The following is an 18,930-nucleotide window of genomic DNA, read 5'->3' on the forward strand; positions in this document are numbered from 1 at the left end:
GAAAGGCTAGTCATGTGCTTATTCTCAATGTGCCGTTTAAGGTTTGTTGTCGACGTCGTCGATGTACGGACTTGCTTTTTCAAACCGGGCGGACACAGTTTACAGGCAAACGTTTGATTTTTTCCGTCTGAGTCAGTACTGACTTTAACGTAAAACTCTTTTAAATGCTCATACGCCGACGCCGTAGAGCAGGGGTCGGGAACCTTTTTCCTCTCAAGGGCCATTTCAATTTTTACAATATCCTCAGAGGGCCGTACAAGTTATTGACCTCTGCTTAAAAAAACTAAAATCACAGCCCATTCATTTCATTCTGTGCAAAGAAAAAGCAACCTCTTAATCCAGATATCTCACCATGACTCGCGTATGCATGCACGTGTAGGGTGTGGCGTGACCACCAAAACAGAAAGATATGGACACAAGATGTGTGCAAATTTATTTAGTTTCCTATTTAAGTGGGGGGGAGACCTAACCTCCTCTAGGGGGTCCGGGGGGCATGCTCCCCTGGGAAGATTTTTTTTTAAATGTTGAAGTTAAAAGCATCAATCTGGTGCACTTTGAGAGTAACATTAGGAGATCTATGGACACATCTCTCAACACCCAAACACAACTGTAAGCAGATTTTCTTTTAATGTATGGATATTTGACAAATCACTCCCCTTTCAAACTGTATTCTTCTTTATTAATAACTGTCATATAGTACTTTATACCTGTTTACTTTATTCTCTTATTTTTTTTATAACTATAATGATCATATAAAGATGTGCCTTTACCTCACTGGTTGTAGACAAAGCTTCTTATATTCGTTAGCATAGCTAGCTAACCAGATGCTAATGATAACAACACAGTTATTGACTGTCTGATCAGTATGACAGATGAGCAGATCGCCACTGGGTTTTCAACTAAAGACACAGACACGCAGAAACTGCGGCATGTGTATGGACTTATCGGTACTGCCATTTCTGAAGTGCTGGAGTGGCGTTCTGGTGCTCTCCGTCAGAACTGCACCCCTGTCAGTCGAGACATATACCACGTGATGACACGTTAGGCTCGTGTTGTGTTCAAGGACCCTGACCTTGGCCAGGAAAAACAGGCACTCGCTTGTTTAATTTTTTTGCGGTCTAGATTTCTTTCATTTTTTTATTTTTTGCATGTGTTTATAAATTACCTCGAGGGCCGTACCAAATTGTCTCGCGGGCCGTATACGGTTCCCCACCCCTGCCGTAGAGTCTCACTCTGAGCGAGTGCTGCTGCAGCTGCTCTCGGCTTCGTCCATTCTAATTCATTCATTCATTCAATGCTCGCCGGTTCCGCGGTTCCACATTGTTTGTTGTGAGGAGTCTGATATATTTAGTATATTTATATTTTAGTGTGACAGCCAGGGGTGACAGGCGCGTACGTGTCACTCACAGGCAGCTTGCTGTTGCCAGATTGGGTGGTTTTCCGCATTATTTTGAAGCCTGTTTACGGTGTGTTTTAACTGGGTTTTCGGCTGAAAGGCATATGAAATCTGACACACTTTTGAACGCCATTATAATACAGTGCTGAGAATGAACGCACTTTTGAACGCCGTTATACAGCGCTGAGAATGAACGCGTTCTCAATTACGTTCATCTAGCGGAAATACAGTACGTTCAGTTCACGGACCATCTATCTGGTCCGTGAAGAGTCACTCTCATCTCATCAGTCCATGAAACCTTTGGAAAATCTGGGTTTAGATATTTCTTGGCCCAGTCGTAACATTGTATCTGATGTGTCTTGGTCAGTTGTGGTCGGGTTTCAGCCTTCCTTACCTTGGCCATGTCTCTGAGCACTGAACATCTTGTACATCTGGGCACTCCGGGTAGGTTGCAGTTCTTGAATATGACAGCACTGGAGGATAATGGCTTCCCGGTAGCTTCACGTTTGATTCTTCTCAAATCTTTGGCACTTCTTTTGCGTCTTTTTCTCAATACGTTTCTTCTGACCCCGTTAACTATTTGCACCAAACGTTTGAAGGTTCTATGATGACGCCCAAATATTTTAGCAATCTCAAGAGTGCTGCATTCCTCTGAAAGACTTTTTACAGTTTTGACTTTTCAGAGTCAGTTAAATCTATTCTTTGGCCCATTTTGCGTGAGACAAAGGAACTGGCTTATAATTGTGCACACCGTGATATAGGCCACACCCTCCCTCATTAGACATCACCTGATTTTAATCTCAATGAGACTTTTACCTGGTTAAATAAAGGATATATATATATATATATATATATGCTTAAATCCAATACGCATTCAAGTTTATACAGCTTGGAGTTAAATATGTATACAAATTATGATATGGTCAAAATACTCAATTCAAACAGATAAAGCTTCCCTGGTGATAATGTTTATGATATAATGATGATTGGTGTACAATCAGAAAAGTAAAAAGATGTGTATTAATCTTATCAAAGTATGCATTCATTAATGTACTTCTAGAGATACATGGGCACAGTTTAACCATACTGAATCAGATAAACAGCTGTGTTGTGTGAAATGGGATATTTTATATTATTTTTAATACATTTTGTTGGAGAATCAAACGACACAAAAATACATATTTCCTTCAAAACATACAAATGATCTGTTAGAATTCACTAGATTTCTTTAGGTTGCAACTGAATTAAACATTGCGTCAAATTAGACGAAATAGGATGTCAATATTCAGTTAATCAGTATTTCAATATAAAGTGAATGCTCTCATGGGTGGTGGTAAATAGAGGAAGTAGTTTTTGTACAACTCTCCTGTTACTGTCTCTCACTGTGTCTTCTGGCACAGTGATACACTGCTGTGTCCTCGGCCTTCAGACTGTTCATCTGCAGATACACTTTACTGCTGGAGTCATCTCTGGAGATAGTGAATCTACCCTGGACCGACTGGGAGTAATAGATCGGAGTACTAGCTGTGTGTATTAAAGCGATCCACTCCAGTCCTTTTCCAGGAGCCTGTCTGATCCAGTTCCATACTGAGTCTCCAAAGTTGAATCCAGATGTTGTGCAGGTGAGTCTGTGAGGTTCTCCGGGTTTCCTGACTGCTGGTTCAGACTCAGTTATGGTCTGACCTTCAGCGACAGACCAAACAAAGAGAGCAACCACCAAGAGTGTTAGCTTTCCAGCCATGTTCACACAGTTTCTTGTGTTTTCAAAAGCTTGAGTCCCTCTTTAAATATGAAGTAAACTTGATCCCTTTGAGAATTCATTTGACGATTAGCTCCTCCTACTTCGCATTCTGCTTTAAAAGTCAAATTCATGGCTATACAAACAGCATTAAACATCATTTAAACTAGCAGCAAATAGTTATTTAAGGCAATTGTTGACAAAAATGAACTGTTGATTAAAATACTATAATTATTCTTTTTCAACGAAAGAGTTGATTATACTATATATTGACTATAACTCATATGAGTAACATCAAAGCTTTACTTCTAATCATTGTTTTAGTTGTAACAATTCGAAACTAATTCAGAAATTGGTTGAACGATATGTTTTTATTTATTTTTATTTTGTAACTGCAATGAAGGAAAGCAGGATGCTCTAAATGTTTACTTGTGTTTGCTGCAGCTGGATGAAGACCTGGGTTTTGTTTCTTTTTTTACTTTAAAAGTTTCAGTATTCAAATAGTGGCAGTTTGAGGACAGATACAGAGAAACTTGGAGTTTTGAGAGGAAATAAACTACTAAGGAACTGAAACCTATTTGACAATGTGCAAAAACACATTCCTGCAGTGCATGAAAAATGCAAACTAAATAAATTAAAAGACGATCTCAGATTAGACCATTTTCTAAATGTTATCACATAAATACAGACTGAGATCACCGATAACCACCACACAGCGCCACAGGAGGTCTTTCCTCCCAGTGGCCATCAAACTCTTTAACTCTTCACCCCTAAGTAAAGGGCACTGAGATCTTCCACACCAACACTATGTGCAATATATCTATATAATTAACATCCTTGCAATTACACTCACAGCTATATATAACTATGTGCAATATTATATTATATTATTATTAGTATTAGTATTAGTATTAGTATTATTATTAATAATGCTATGATAATGTGCAATTACGTAACTGCCACTACGTTTTAATGTTTGCACTACTAACTACTGAAAACTACTGAATACTGCTAATAATGATTGCATTGATTGTGTGACCATCTATGTTTCTATGTTTCATGTTGTCGGTGGATGTTTGATCTTTTTCTGCTGTGTTTATTGTGTTTGTTGTATTTTGTTACTGTTACTGTTACTCTGGCACAACAATTTCCTTCGGGATGAATAAAGTCTTATCTTATCTTATCTTATCTTATCTTAAATGCTTTTTATGGTTCAGCTGCTGTCTTCTCTAAAGAGACATTTTGATAAGAGTCTGTTCTGCAATAAACATGATAAATCTATCAAGTGATACATTCAGCTATCTGTTAAGAAATATGTTTCTAATCGTACAGTGTTTGGTGTAACTACCGTTGTCATGATATTGAAAGACTCCAAATCTCACATTAACAGTGTGAGAAAACTGTTGTAATGATGAGGGGGTTTTGTACAGCTGCTCAACCAGCTTCAGTCACTGTGTCTCGAGCACAGTAATAAACAGCAGAGTCTACAGCCGTCAGACTGCTCATCTGCAGATACACCTGCTGTCTGTTGTTGCTGGAGCCGGTGAACCGGCCTTTCACTGACTCAGAGTAGTAGATGTGGGCACTGCTAGTAGGGTGGATCCGAGCGATCCACTCCAGTCCTTTTCCAGGAGCTTGTCTGACCCAGTTCATGTTGTAGCTACTGAATGTGAATCCAGAAGTCGTACAGGTCAATGTGTGAGATTCTCCAGGCCTTTTAGTCACTGGATCAGATTCTGTCAGAGTCTGACCATCAACACCTGTAGAGAGGATAAAAACACATCTGGTGAAATAAGCTGTTGACACAATTAGAATCTGTGTTGGATAAAGATCAGTAAAGATGTTGACCTGCCCAGCAGACAGTGAACAGCAGCAGTCCTGTCCTATAGTCCATCATGTTAAACTGTGTGTCCTCTGTCCTCTGTCCTCCTCTCTGCAGTCACATAAGTAGAGGGGGAGATATCTGAGTTTTGCATCGACTCCTCCTCACAGGGTTTGTAAAAAATATCAACCCTCCATCTCAGCTGTTAAGACTTTTCTCTAAACTAGTTTTAAGTTGTGTAGAATAATTGTATTGCAGTTACATAATCACATTTATTCTAATAATACACAAAAATTATCTTAACTTCGACATGTGACACATTTATCTAAACAAATTATATATATATATATATATATATATTATAATTCATGTTGGTATCAATGCTCTGTTTCGCATATGTCAGTTTGAGCATAATGGAAGCAGATTTACTATAATATAAATAATCTACATTTGTGTTGTGATAGTAAATGGTAACTGTACTTATACCCCTTTATCCAGTCTTTACGACCCCTCAAAGCGCTTTACATACTACTTGTCATTCACCCATTCACACAGAGCAGTGCACCTTACACTTACTTAGGAACTAACATTAATACACACTCACACACCGTTGGCCATGCCATCGGAAGTAACTCAGGGTTAAGTACCTTGCCCTAGGATACATCGACATGTTGACTGCACAGGCTGGGATCGAACCCACAAACTTCTGATTGAAAGACGAGAGCCCAATATATAGTAGTGTTTAGGAAATGTGCTTTACTCTCCTCTCACATTTCACCTTTCTAATAATCTAGTCATCCAGCCAAGCTCTGTGTCTGTTCAAATATTGTTGTTCAGCTTGTTTCTCTTTTCATATTCAATGTCATTTGGGGCTTGTATTTATAAATATAACATATGTTATTTGAAATAAAATAATAAGATATCATGAGGGACTATCTGGTGATTCATGGGAAACCCATAGAAATCTGATGTGGATCCATCGACGTGCTTTTTTAATTTGTGAGAAAACCCAGAAGTGTATAGGATCGCATTGCTTTGTGGCACACACACACACACACACACACACACACACACACACACACACACACACACACACACACACACACACACACACACACTTTGCTGGTTTATGAGGCAACACACACAGATCATTTACATACTGATGATTGGAAATCAGCTGACTTGAGTTCATGGAAATTATCCAAAAGATGAGGAAATGTTCAGGTGTGGTTTTAATCACATAGAAAAGGTCGAGCAACACGATTAAGATTATAAAAACAAACCTTTCTATAGTTTTATCAAAATAACATCACCATGAAGTCGGATTAAAATATGAATGATTCTCCTAATCCAGTTATGACACTGATAAAGTTGTCTTTTACATATGTTATTGAATAATGATTTAATAGGAATTGTCTTTTAGAGAATCCCATTCTGCTATAGAAAGGAATCTACTATATTATCAGACACTTTTAAAACTAACTTATGGTCTTACTTTCCCTTTTAGATGTTATACCTACAATGATATACAGTATCAGTGATTGTAATGTCAGATTGTTTAAATTGGTGAAAACCCTTTCTGTTGAATTAAGTTCAGAATATTTCTATGACATCTTAGTCCTCTTTCCCTCTTGACTGTAACAGTGAGCTGGTGTTGAGATCATTTCTGGTCTGAGGGCTCCTCCTCTGGTGGCTTCATGTTACAAGTGTTCAGGCTCTGAGGGGTTTTTGTACAGCTCTACTGATGGTGTGTGTCACAGTGTGTCTCTGGCACAGTAATACACAGCAGAGTCTCCAGGCTGCACGCTCTGTCCGTTCAGAGTCACTGTGTTGCTGGAAGAGTCTAAGTCGATACTGAACTTGCTCTTCAGTGAATCTTTGTAGTATGAAGCTCCAGTGTGTTTCATTCCTATCCACTCCAGTCCTTTCCCTGCAGGCTGTCTGATCCAGGCTGTGTAGTAGCTGCCCACAGAATAAGAGACCTGACAGGTGATGGTCAGACGTTGACCTGGCTGCACAGTCACAGAGGCTGGCTGTATCAACTGCTCACACTTCACACCTGTGGAGGGAAACATGTTGAACAGTGAGCGAGGTTAATAACAGAGAGCAGTCAGTGTGAGCGTTCTGTCAGTGTCTCTGCCTCAGTGAGACTCACAGGATCCAGCAGCCAGCAGCAGCAGCAGAGCTACAGAGAACATGGTTGGTGTTGAAGGTGACCTGATGGAGCTTCTCTTCTTCTGCTGCAGCTGACAGCATGATATCAAGTCTTTATAGCAGACTGTGAGGAAGTTCACTTTGCATAGAGAGGGACACTGACAGGCTATAAAAGAGGGACGGACTGTCCTGTCAAGAGTTGTCTTTTGGATTTGTGGTTGGACAATTATAAGGATACATTTTAAGTTACTTATCACTAAATTTATTTACATTTAAATCAGATGTAATCATTTATTCTACTCAGCAAAACCCTAGCCCACATACTGGACACATCATGCAGAAATCTATCCTTGATACTTTCTGTTAAAAATAAAAATAATGGGACAATAGTGTTGCAAGAATGCCTGAAGTAAAATGTATATCTAAAAAGGGGAAGTGAAATTCCACAGCAGCTGTTGCTTTCATAGTGTGTTTAGAAAAGCTGTCTTTTTCTCCTTACTGTTATCTGACTTTTTATCATTTACTGCCACCTGTTGGTATTAGTGATAATACATAGTTAGAGGTTTTTGTAAAGCCTCCATGTTTCCTTTAACCAGTGTGTGTGTTTGGCGCAGTAATACACAGCAGAGTCCTCTGACTTTAAGTTGGACAGCCTCAGATGCACCATGCTGTTGCTATCATCTCTGGTGACTTCTATCCGTTCTTGGAATCTGCTGGCATAGTCTGTTCCACTTGCATCGCTGTAAACACGACCCATCCATTCCAGTGCTTTTCCAGCAGGTTGTCTGACCCAGTGCATGCTGCAGCAGCTACATGTGAAGCCAGATCCCCTGCAGGAGAGACTGAGAGTCTCCCCAGGCCTCTTCACTACTGAAGAGGAAGGAATAGACTCCATACTCTGACCTGTACAACCTGATAAGATAAAAAAAAGAAAAGATAGTGAGATATTTTGAAAATGTTCTGCTATCACTGACTGACCATCAGTGGATGCTGTCTGATAAAAGATCAAACATCAAGAAGCAGGAGAGCTCACAGGGCAGAGAGAGAGCAACCAGCAGAAGAGAGAGAGAGTTGATCATCCTGAGACTGGAGATGTGACCTCTGATGCTCCACACAAAGTGCAGAGCAGTCAGACAGAAGTACTCTGCACACACTGGAGATGTGCATCAGGATAGCATGGGGGGGGGGGGGGGGGGCTCATGCAGGGACTTGTAAGTTTGTTCTAATCGACCCAATTATTATTATTTATATTTTAATAATATTGACTTATCCTTATCTCTGCAGTCACATAAGTAGAGGGGGAGATATCTGAGTTTTGCATTGACTCCTCCTTCCTGATTTAACAGTGTCCTCTTGTAACAGTATTTTATGTTAAAAACATTATCTCTTACATTTGAAATTGGTAAACATTTCTTATTGGGCTGTAAGTCACTTTGTAACATTTTAATATTGTTATTTAATTCAGATTTGTCAGAAGAAAACAAACAAATAATGGATTTTATTTACTGTTGATTAAAATAAAGGTATTAACATTATTTTCATAAAAAAATGCTTTGAGTTAAATTAGTAAATAAATCACTTTACAGGATTTATCTACATTTAATGTCTTTAACATTTATATTTTTAATCAAAGATGACTATTTTGTATTTGTGAATAAATAGTGTGAACAATATTATTAGAGCTGACATTGGTTGTAAAGTAACTTACATTTAGAGCAATAAATACAATTACTGAAAATATATAATTATGGATACTTGAAAAGGCTGATGTTTAACAATTTAAAGAAGTGTTCATTGTTTATTCTGGGAATACATACAGTAATGTATCAGTGATTATAACCTCTAAATGTTTAAACTGGTGATGTAACAGTGAGCTGGTGTTGAGATCATTTCTGGTCTGAGGGCTCCTCCTCTGGTGGCTTCATGTTACAAGTGTTCAGGCTCTGAGGGGTTTTTGTTCAGCTCTACTGATGGTGTGTGTCACAGTGTGTCGTCTGGCACAGTAATACACAGCAGAGTCTCCAGGCTGCACGCTCTGTCCGTTCAGAGTCACTGTGTTGCTGGAAGAGTCTAAGTCGATACTGAACTTGCTCTTCAGTGAATCTTTTTGGTATGTGGAGTATCCAACACGTGCGCCGATAATCCAGTCCTTTCCCTGCAGGCTGTCTGATCCAGGCTGTGAAGTAGCTGCTAAGAGAATAAGAGACCTGACAGGTGATGGTCAGACGTTGACCTGGCTGCACAGTCACAGAGGCTGGCTGTATCAACTGCTCACACTTCACACCTGTGGAGGGAAACATGTTGAACAGTGAGCGAGGTTAATAACAGAGAGCAGTCAGTGTGAGCGTTCTGTCAGTGTCTCTGCCTCAGTGAGACTGTGAGGGTATTACAATTAATTGGTCAGTAAGTCAGAGATGTGGAACTATTTGTAACTTTTTGTTTAAAACATTTTTTATAAATGATTATGCCTTTGTCTCACTTGAGCTCCTTCCCCCCCATTATTTCTGTGCACGTCCCTGCTGACAGAGGAGAGGGGAACTCTCTTGTGTGTTTATGAGAGCAGCTGCTACATGACTTCACTGCCATATGTATGCATTAATGTGGCTGAAATGTGTTCATGAAGTGATGATTTTATTCCGATACGGACATTTAATTCATTGAGATAATGTCATTAAACATTTCTCGTTATTAATGATCTCTCTCCAGGCTGATTTTCATACTTTCATAAAAAAACAACCAAAGCGAACGATAAATGAAGAATATCATTGATTTTAAGGCTCTGTCTAAGATAAGGATTGGTGCTATAGGTTTTTGTACAGCTGCTCAACCAGCTTCAGTCACTGTGTGTCGAGCACAGTAATAAACAGCATAGTCTCCAGCCGTCAGACTGATCATCTGCAGATACACCTGCTGTCTGTTGTTGTCTCTGGAGATGGTGAAGCGGCCTTTCACTGACTCAGAGTAGTAGATTTCTGCACTGTCATATCTGATATAAGCGATCCACTCCAGTCCTTTTCCAGGAGCCTGTCTGACCCAGTTCATGCTGTGGCTACTGAATGTGAATCCAGAGGCTGAACAGGTCAATCTGTGAGATTCTCCAGGCCTTTTAGTCACTGGTTCAGATTCTGTCAGAGTCTGACCATCAACACCTGGAGAGAGGATGAAAACACATCTGGTGAAATAAACTGTTGACACAATTAGAATCTGTGTTGGATAAAGATCAGTAAAGGTGTTGACCTGCCCAGCAGACAGTGAGCAGCAGCAGTCCTGTCCTATAGTCCATCATGTTCAACTGTGTGTCCTCTGTCCTCTGTCCTCCTCTCTGCAGTCACATAAGTAGAGGGGGAGATATCTGAGTTTTGCATTGACTCCTCCTCACAGGATTTGTAAAAAATATCAACCCTCCATCTCAGCTGTTTAGACTTTTCTCTTAACTAGTTTCACGTTGTGTAGAATGTCTATCAGTATTGCTGTAACATCAATAACACATGTATTATAATAATAGACAGATGATTATGTTTGCTCCGACTTTTGACAAGTTGATACACAAATTATTCAAACCTGTGAAATCACAATTTATCTTTATATATATATATATATTAGATCATTCATTTTGGTATCAATGCTCTGTTTCACACAAGTCACTTTGATCTTAATGGAAGCACATTTACTATAATATAAATAATCTACAACTTTGTTCTGATCACCAATATAAAGTAGTGTTTAGGAAATGTGCTTCATTATAGTCTCACATGTCACCTTTCTAATTATCTCGTCACTCAGCCAAGCTCTCTGTCTGATCAAATATTGTTTTAAGCTTTTTTCTCTTTTCATATTTAATGTAATTTTTGGCTTGTATTTATAAATATAACATGTGTTATTTAAAATTAAATAATAAGATATCATGAGGGACTATCTGGTGGTTCATGGGAAACACATATAAATCTAATGGGGATACATCCAAGTGTTTTTGCAATGTGTGAGAAAACCCAGAAGTGTATGGATCACGTTGCTTTGTGGTTGGTGGAGGTTTTTGTGCAGCTGCTCCACTGTCTTTAGTCACTGTGTCACGAGCACAGAAGTAAACAGCAGAGTCTCCTGCTGCCAGGCTGCTGACCTCGAGGTACTGAGTGCTGCTGGGAACATCTTCAGTCATGGTGAAGCGGCTTTGAAAGGAGCTGCCATAGATAGCAGAATTTGAACCTGCATTCATCCTCCCAACCCACTCCAGAGCTTGTCCTGGCCTCTGTCTGATCCAGTGAATATAATGGCTTGTCATTGTAAAACCAGATGTGACACATGACATCTTCACTGTCCCTCCAGGTCTTTGCACCTGAGAGGAGGACTGCTCCAGTTTGATCTCACTCCAGACTCCTGTAAGAAAATCATGTTTGCTCATTATCCAACATTTCACCAAAGAAATACAAAAAAGAACTAAATCAGAATAGATTTTCTCACCATGAATAGTAACTAAAAATAATAAACTCCAGATAATTGTCTTTCCATTATTTGAGAGACACTGCCAGTGCTTTCTGATCGGAGTGTGTCAGAAACATATAACACTTCTCTGGTGCTCTGCAACAAGTCGCTGATGGTGTTTTTAAAGAGAGGAAGAGTTTGCATCGACCTCCCTCTACAGATTCAAAGAGGAACATGTGACATCAACATTTCCATAAGCAGAGTATCTCTACGACGGCTGCACTCACATTTCACATTCACTTACATTTCCTGTCAGCTTATTTCTGGATTCATGAAAACAAAAAAAGAGGAAATTAGTTTGTTTATGTTCTGCAATGACATCCTGTCTCTTCAGTGGTAGAGCTACTGTTATTTTATATTCCAGTATCTAAACAGAAAAAATATGTTCTGTATTTCCTAAGCAATGCAATAATAATTTTGTCAAAAATTGTCAAAATATATTTCCCAGACATGTAGAGGAATTATTTAATGAACTTATCAGAGAGTGAGATGTGTGTCATTGTTCACATTTATACTCTGTATGGTTGAGTCACATGGTTTCTGAGTACTTGTACAGGTCTGCTGGTGGTTTGTGTCACTGTGGGCTGACGCACACAGTAATACACAGCTGTGTCTGCAGGCTGCACACTCTGTCCTGTTAGAGTCACTGTTCCAGCAGAAGAGTCTCTGCTGTAGCTGAACTTGTTCTTCAGAGCACTGTTTTGATGAGGGGTGCCTCCACCCCACATGTGTGAAATCCAGTCCATTGGTTTTCCTTCACACTGTCTGATCCAACCTGTTGCATAGCTCCTATCAGTCAGAGAATAACCAGAGACCTGACAGGTGATGGTCAAAGACTGTCCAGGCTGCACAGCCATTGAGTCTGGCTGGATGAGATCAATACCGTTCACACCTGTGGAAACACAAAGCAACAGTATCTCCATCATTCATCTGACCACTCAGTGTTTCTGATGTGTGTATTAGTGAGAATCCACTGAAAGCTCCTCACAGGATCCAGCTGCCAGCAGCAGTATCAGGGCTGCAGAGAACATGTTGATGTTGAAGCTGAACTGATGTGAGCTCTTCTGTCCTCTCTCTGAAACACACACTTTGCTGGTTTATGAGGCAACACACACAGATCATTTACATACTGATGATTGGAAATCAGCTGACTTGAGTTCATGGAAATTATCCAAAAGATGAGGAAATGTTCAGGTGTGGTTTTAATCACATAGAAAAGGTCGAGCAACAAAATGTAGATTATAGAAACAAACTTTTCTATAGTTTTATCAAAATATGAAGTCGGATCAAAACTATCCATTCTTCTCCTAATCCCGTTAAGACAAAGATAAAGTTGTCTTTTACATATGTTATTGAATCATTATTTAATAGGAATTGTCTTTTAGAGAATCCCATTCTGCTATAGAAAGGAATCTACTATATGATCACACACTTTTAAAACTAACTTATGGTCTAACTATCCCTTTTAGATGTTATACCTACAATGATATACAGTATCAGTGATTGTAATGTCAGATTGTTTAAATTGGTGAAAACCCTTTCTGTTGAATTAAGTTCAGAATATTTCTATGACATCTTAGTACTCTTTCCCTCTTGAGTGTAACAGTGAGCTGGTGTTGAGATCATTTCTGGTCTGAGGGCTCCTCCTCTGGTGGCTTCATGTTACAAGTGTTCAGGCTCTGAGGGGTTTTTGTACAGCTCTACTGATGGTGTGTGTCACAGTGTGTCTCTGGCACAGTAATACACAGCAGAGTCTCCAGGCTGCACGCTCTGTCCGTTCAGAGTCACTGTGTTGCTGGAAGAGTCTAAGTCGATACTGAACTTGCTCTTCAGTGAATCTTTGTAATTTGAGCCTCCAGTGTATTTCCTACCAATCCACTCCAGTCCTTTCCCTGCAGGCTGTCTGATCCAGGCTGTGTAGTAGCTGCTAAGAGAATAAGAGACCTGACAGGTGATGGTCAGACGTTGACCTGGCTGCACAGTCACAGAGGCTGGCTGTATCAACTGCTCACACTTCACACCTGTGGAGGGAAACATGTTGAACAGTGAGCGAGGTTAATAACAGAGAGCAGTCAGTGTGAGCGTTCTGTCAGTGTCTCTGCCTCAGTGAGACTCACAGGATCCAGCAGCCAGCAGCAGCAGCAGAGCTACAGAGAACATGGTTGGTGTTGAAGATGACCTGATGAAGCTCCTCTTCTTCTGCTGCAGCTGACAGCATGATATCAAGTCTTTATAGCAGACTGTGAGGAAGTTCACTTTGCATAGAGAGGGACACTGACAGGCTATAAAAGAGGGACGGACTGTCCTGACAAGAGTTCTCTTTTGGATTTGTGTTTGGAGATATGAAATAACATTTATTTTTTAAAACAATAAATGAAAATGATCTTTTTATTTCTAATCAAACCTCAGACAAATAGTATATTTATTGTCTGATGTAACTTTTGGAAGCTGCTTTCTGATGGAAGCAGTTTTATTTAGGCGATATTTCCTTCAGTGTTTTGATGATGTTGAGCTCAAGCTTTTTTGTGATTGTGAGAAGCAGAACACAAAGTTCTGACTTTTCTTTTACTTGTTGAGTTTTTGTACAGCATTTCTCCTTCCTGTCTCACTGTGTGTCTCGAGCACAGTAATAAACAGCAGAGTCTACAGCCGTCAGACTGCTCATCTGCAGATACACCTGCTGTCTGTTGTTGTCTCTGGAGATGGTGAAGCGGCCTTTCACTGACTCAGAGTAGTAGATGCTGCTACTGCTATCACTGATAGTAGCAACCCACTCCAGTCCTTTTCCAGGAGCCCGTCTGATCCAAGCATTCCAGTAATTACCACTAAACCCTGAATATGTGCAGGTCAGTCTGTGGGACCCTCCAGGCTTTTTAACCGCTGGTTCAGACTCAGTCAGTGTTTGACCCTCAGTACCTACAGACAGGTAAACAGATCATTAGTTTCTGTGAAGCAGCCATATTGTCTTTGTACCAGGAGCTCTGTCTGAAAAACAGGTGTTGTTCTTACCTGCAGAGTAAATTGACAGGATGAGAAAAACCACCAGATAATCAGGTCTGATCATTGTGAAAGCCAGTTGTCTCTGTCCAGTCTACAGTGTGTATGTCAGTGATTTAGTGTCTGTCCTTCACTCTGCAACACATATGTAGAGATGGAAGAGGTCAGAGTTTGCATTGACTCCTCCTCCTCAAACAGAAACACAGCACATCCCCTGAATAGATATGATGTAGATGTCCTTTTTGAATACTATGATTGAATGTATATATCCTTAAATTAAAAGGTTGAATTTCAAGTTATTTGTCAGCTCCTTTTATTTAAACCTAAATAAGATGTAACCATTTATTCTGCTTTGCACATCATTGGTTGCCCATCCACATACTGTAAACATCATGCATACCAACAAGTCCTCCAACTCATACGACCAAATGGGTCGATTGTTTAAGCCCTTATTACGACCAAATATGTCGTTTGTTCAAGCGCATAATACGACCTATAATTACGTTTTAAAATTGTCGGCCTCTAGTGCTCCCGTTCAATGCAAACGTTACAGAGGGTTGTTTATTCACAAATAACCCTCTCTGTAAAATCCTAAATTGTAGGATAGTTTGGCCATTAAAACGCTTTATGATTAGATTTCTAGCGAGAAGTATATATTGTACTTTTAGAATCCACGTCCAGTCGATATGTAGGATCTATAGTTTGATAGATATTACGAAGATGATTTGAGGTTTCGTCAGGAGAACGTGTATATGCGAGATGGGTCTGTCTGCAGACCGCAGCAAGGAGGCGTTTCCTATAGGGGCGTTTCCTAACTTTTTTTATCCAGCTGCTTTTATAAATCCTCGCAGAAGAAGTCATTGTTCTAGTGATGGGAATTCCGGCTCTTCTTGCTGAGCCGGATCATTTGGCTCACCAAGAAGAGCCGGTTCTTTCGGCTCCCAAAGGGCTCTTCAGTTTACCACATAGTATACCTTTTAATTAAATCAAATGTAGCCCTGTTTTGACTAATGATTTAAATGTGTACACATATATCACTTAAATTATTCAAGACATCCTTTGTACTAAAGTATTCAAAAGTAAAAATTACATGTTTAATATAAATTATTTGCTGTGGCCAATTGTTTTCATTGCATTTACAGACCCGTGTAACTCTCTGATACCACCCAATTAATGCATTGACTTGCTTGTAGAACCACGCTACACAAAACAGATGGCAACACCTATAAAAACTATTTAAAAAAAGGGGCTACTGTATCAACCTATATAAAGTATATAAATATAGTTTTTCTCCCTGCAGGAGAGGGGAGCGTGCTTTGAGATCAACTGCTAGGCTGCAGCGGGGAGAAGAGGGGGACAAAAAGTAGGAAGAGAAGTAATGGGTCAGAAACCCTCCTTTTTACGCAGCGGTCCAGACATAGGGCATTAGGGCAGGGATATCTTTCAAGGTTTGACATAATGAATTGTGCTACTTTTAAAGCAAGCAACGATGTTTTCAAATCTGTAATCAAAAACACTATAGAAGCAGTTCCTGCCGTTGTTACGTTAGTTCAAACAGTAACAACGGACTACTTTTCTTAGCGGATGCATGTCAATTTAAATCAATACAAAAACCTATTTTTTAAATCAATAAAATCTTTTTCTAAATCCATAAAAGCATTTCAATTATTATTGGGAGTCATGTCGTTACTTTGTTGAGAATGTGGCCATGTGTAATAAGCGGGATAATGTCCACATTGCACATTGCATAATGTGCCTTCATGCCGATCTAGATCCCTCCGCAAAAACAAAACAAAAAACATCTCGTTCGCGGGCGAGAGCCGGCTCCCGTCGTTCACTATAGGAAACGCCCCTATAGGAAACGCCCCTATAGGACACGCCTCCTTGCTGCGGTCTGCAGACAAACTCTATTGGTATATGCGGCAAGCTTCCATGTAAAGTTACGGGTTGAAAACAGTATTTCCGGTCTCGACGTTTTCATAATAAAACCAATGATCAAATTATTTAACAGTGATATCTTCACTACTCATCCACTAAAAAACATCAGTTTATCCTAGTTAATTATACGACATTAATTGGTTTAAATTGTGTACAATGCTTTTGTGTTTTTCCCATAGGTTTTTCTCTTTCGATTCTGAGAGACACATTTCTTTTTTCAGAGGTTTTGATAGGCTAAAATCACGCCGCAATGCAGGTCGGGATATAGTGTTTATGTGATATGAAATCGGAAAACATTAAAAAAAAAAAAATAATAATACTTTATTCCGAGTGTTCTTGCTTTTCTCTTTGAAAGTCATCACATAACGGCATTGCAATACACGGTTCGGCTGTATTACATATTACATACCTGCCCTAGATATGTATTTATAGAGCCCTGATCAGAAGACCTTTTGACAAACTGGAAGAGATGCCGCCAAAACTGAATACGTGACGTGGACCATAAATATATCAACAATTATACAACATCTTCCATTTCTTTTCACACAATACGTCTCCTTGCAATCAACACTAATTCGGCTGACTTTTATATTTGATCCAATTAGTAGATCTGTCTGTATTTACACCATAACGGTGCACAGCTGATAGAAAGGGACTTTTTTGTAGTTTTTAAAGATATTACTGATTTTATGAACTACCTTTCCAACTCCTCATGCAGTTGACTGTTAAAGGTCTATACAAGTTAATGGTACAATGCATAAGCTTCACGTCGAGAGACTGAAACTGTATTTTCCTTTAACGTTCTGTTTTAATTTCACAATAAAGTGAATAGTCATATTATGTACGATATTATTATGTTTTATTAACTAGACCACTGGTCTAAACCGCACCTCCTAGTGGTTAAAGCACGTTATTGAATTTAGTTGTTGAATAAGTTATATTTGATGAAAACATTTAAATATTAAGAGTAGCCTACATACAAAATAGGGGTCAATGATAGAAATATAGAATGGAAAATATCAAGAAGATACTGTAGTGATCTCTACAATAAAACAGTTTAGTGCAGGACGTCCAAAGATATTAACAGGAGGATGTGCAAAACAGACAAACTGATAAGGCTGAATTTTACTCAGGTGTAACTAAAGTCTGATTTAAGGGTTGTTTATATTTCACATCATTAATCAGAATCTGCAAAGTAACAACAATAAATGTAGTAGATTAAAAATACCAGGTTAACCTCTGAATTGTAGTGGAGTAGAACAAAGTAGTACATGCTGCTGTAACAAAAACATTTCCCAACTTGGGATCAATAAAGTATCTTATCTTAAGATGATCGATGGCTACTGCCATATTTGCTAAATGTGCATCTGAACCTTGACAAGTGCATATTTCAGGCTTATCAATTAACAACAGGAGGGGTCACAGACATAAGACCAGCTGTTAAATAAAGCTCTTCTGACCTTAGCTGTCATGAGGTATTAATGCTGCCCATTATGGACACAAGCAATTTTCACCCATGTATTAATTATATGTTTTAAATTTGATAACACCAATGTGTTTCGTATCCCCTAAACCTCCAGGGATGTATACAGTTTAATACTGGCAACTTCTAATTGTGGGAAATACGAAAACGTCTTTTAAAACTACATTTCCCAGTAGAGACGTGCCATAGAACATGTTGCGAAACACACAATAGAGAGGCGAAGTCCCTCCCTTTCTGGGAGGCTCCATGGGACCCCGGAAGCGTAAAATTATACATTGAAGTCAATGGAGAGAGAAAGGTTATCTTTTGATCCCGTTTGAATTGTGCCACGAATGACACATATGATGTTTGTCAATTTAAAAGAATATTTTGCAAGTCAAAAAAATTAAAATGTGTCGTAAAACTGTGAAGTTACACATTTTTTTGTGTGAAACCGCTGAGTGAACTACAGGTCTCTTGGTCTCGCACAATACGCGTCACCATCACAAAGATGGCCGTCACGTTAGCAAATGTCACCTGTTTCTTTCAGAATGAGAATAAAAGTATAAAACGAGGTGACTACAAGACTGGACACGTTGAGAGCTGTACATACACGAAAGGGGAGTTATTCGGTTCTGTAAGAGCAGCGGGACCGGCTTTACAAGATGTCGGTGAGTAATATGAGTGCAATGTGTAACGTTAATGTCAGCTAGCTAACATTAGCTAACAAGGTACACTAACGTGTTTTGTTTCAGTCACTAGTTTTCTCCTTAAGAACTTCGTGGTCTGTGTGTGCTGTGGATAACATTAGTGTTCACAAGAACAAGGTACACTCCCGTGTTTTGTTTTAGTTGCTCTTCAGATTGAAGCGGCCAGTTTTATATCGACTATACTGTATGTGTGATTTCCTTTTACATCTCGTTGTGTCATTTGAGTTTATTTGC

At 39.3% G+C, this 18,930-nt stretch overlaps 1 pseudogene and 5 gene segments (V, D, J or C); all 6 read right to left on the reverse strand.

The window, feature by feature from the left end:
* Positions 1 to 2,765: 2,765 nt before the first annotated feature.
* On the reverse strand, positions 2,766 to 3,137 carry LOC117441492 (immunoglobulin heavy variable 3-21-like). The segment is given in 1 exon segment: positions 2,766 to 3,137. A coding segment is annotated over 1 exon segment (372 nt).
* Positions 3,138 to 4,075: 938 nt separating this feature from the next.
* Positions 4,076 to 5,047, reverse strand: LOC117441495 (Ig heavy chain V region 914-like). The segment is given in 2 exon segments: positions 4,076 to 4,894; positions 4,983 to 5,047. Coding segments are annotated over 2 exon segments (375 nt in total).
* A 1,156-nt stretch (positions 5,048 to 6,203) lies between these two features.
* LOC117441496 (Ig heavy chain V region 5A-like) lies at positions 6,204 to 7,227 on the reverse strand (annotated as a pseudogene).
* A 2,189-nt stretch (positions 7,228 to 9,416) lies between these two features.
* LOC117441494 (immunoglobulin heavy variable 3-30-3-like) lies at positions 9,417 to 10,447 on the reverse strand. The segment is given in 2 exon segments: positions 9,417 to 10,259; positions 10,348 to 10,447. Coding segments are annotated over 2 exon segments (375 nt in total).
* A 2,811-nt stretch (positions 10,448 to 13,258) lies between these two features.
* LOC117441497 (Ig heavy chain V region 5A-like) lies at positions 13,259 to 13,782 on the reverse strand. The segment is given in 2 exon segments: positions 13,259 to 13,610; positions 13,707 to 13,782. Coding segments are annotated over 2 exon segments (348 nt in total).
* A 412-nt stretch (positions 13,783 to 14,194) lies between these two features.
* Positions 14,195 to 14,653, reverse strand: LOC117441498 (Ig heavy chain V region 6.96-like). The segment is given in 2 exon segments: positions 14,195 to 14,505; positions 14,599 to 14,653. Coding segments are annotated over 2 exon segments (366 nt in total).
* Between the last annotated feature and the right edge of the window lie 4,277 nt (positions 14,654 to 18,930).

This window comes from Pseudochaenichthys georgianus, unplaced genomic scaffold (assembly GCF_902827115.2).
Source record: "Pseudochaenichthys georgianus unplaced genomic scaffold, fPseGeo1.2 scaffold_1733_arrow_ctg1, whole genome shotgun sequence".
In the NCBI taxonomy this organism is placed as follows: Eukaryota; Metazoa; Chordata; class Actinopteri; order Perciformes; family Channichthyidae; genus Pseudochaenichthys; species Pseudochaenichthys georgianus.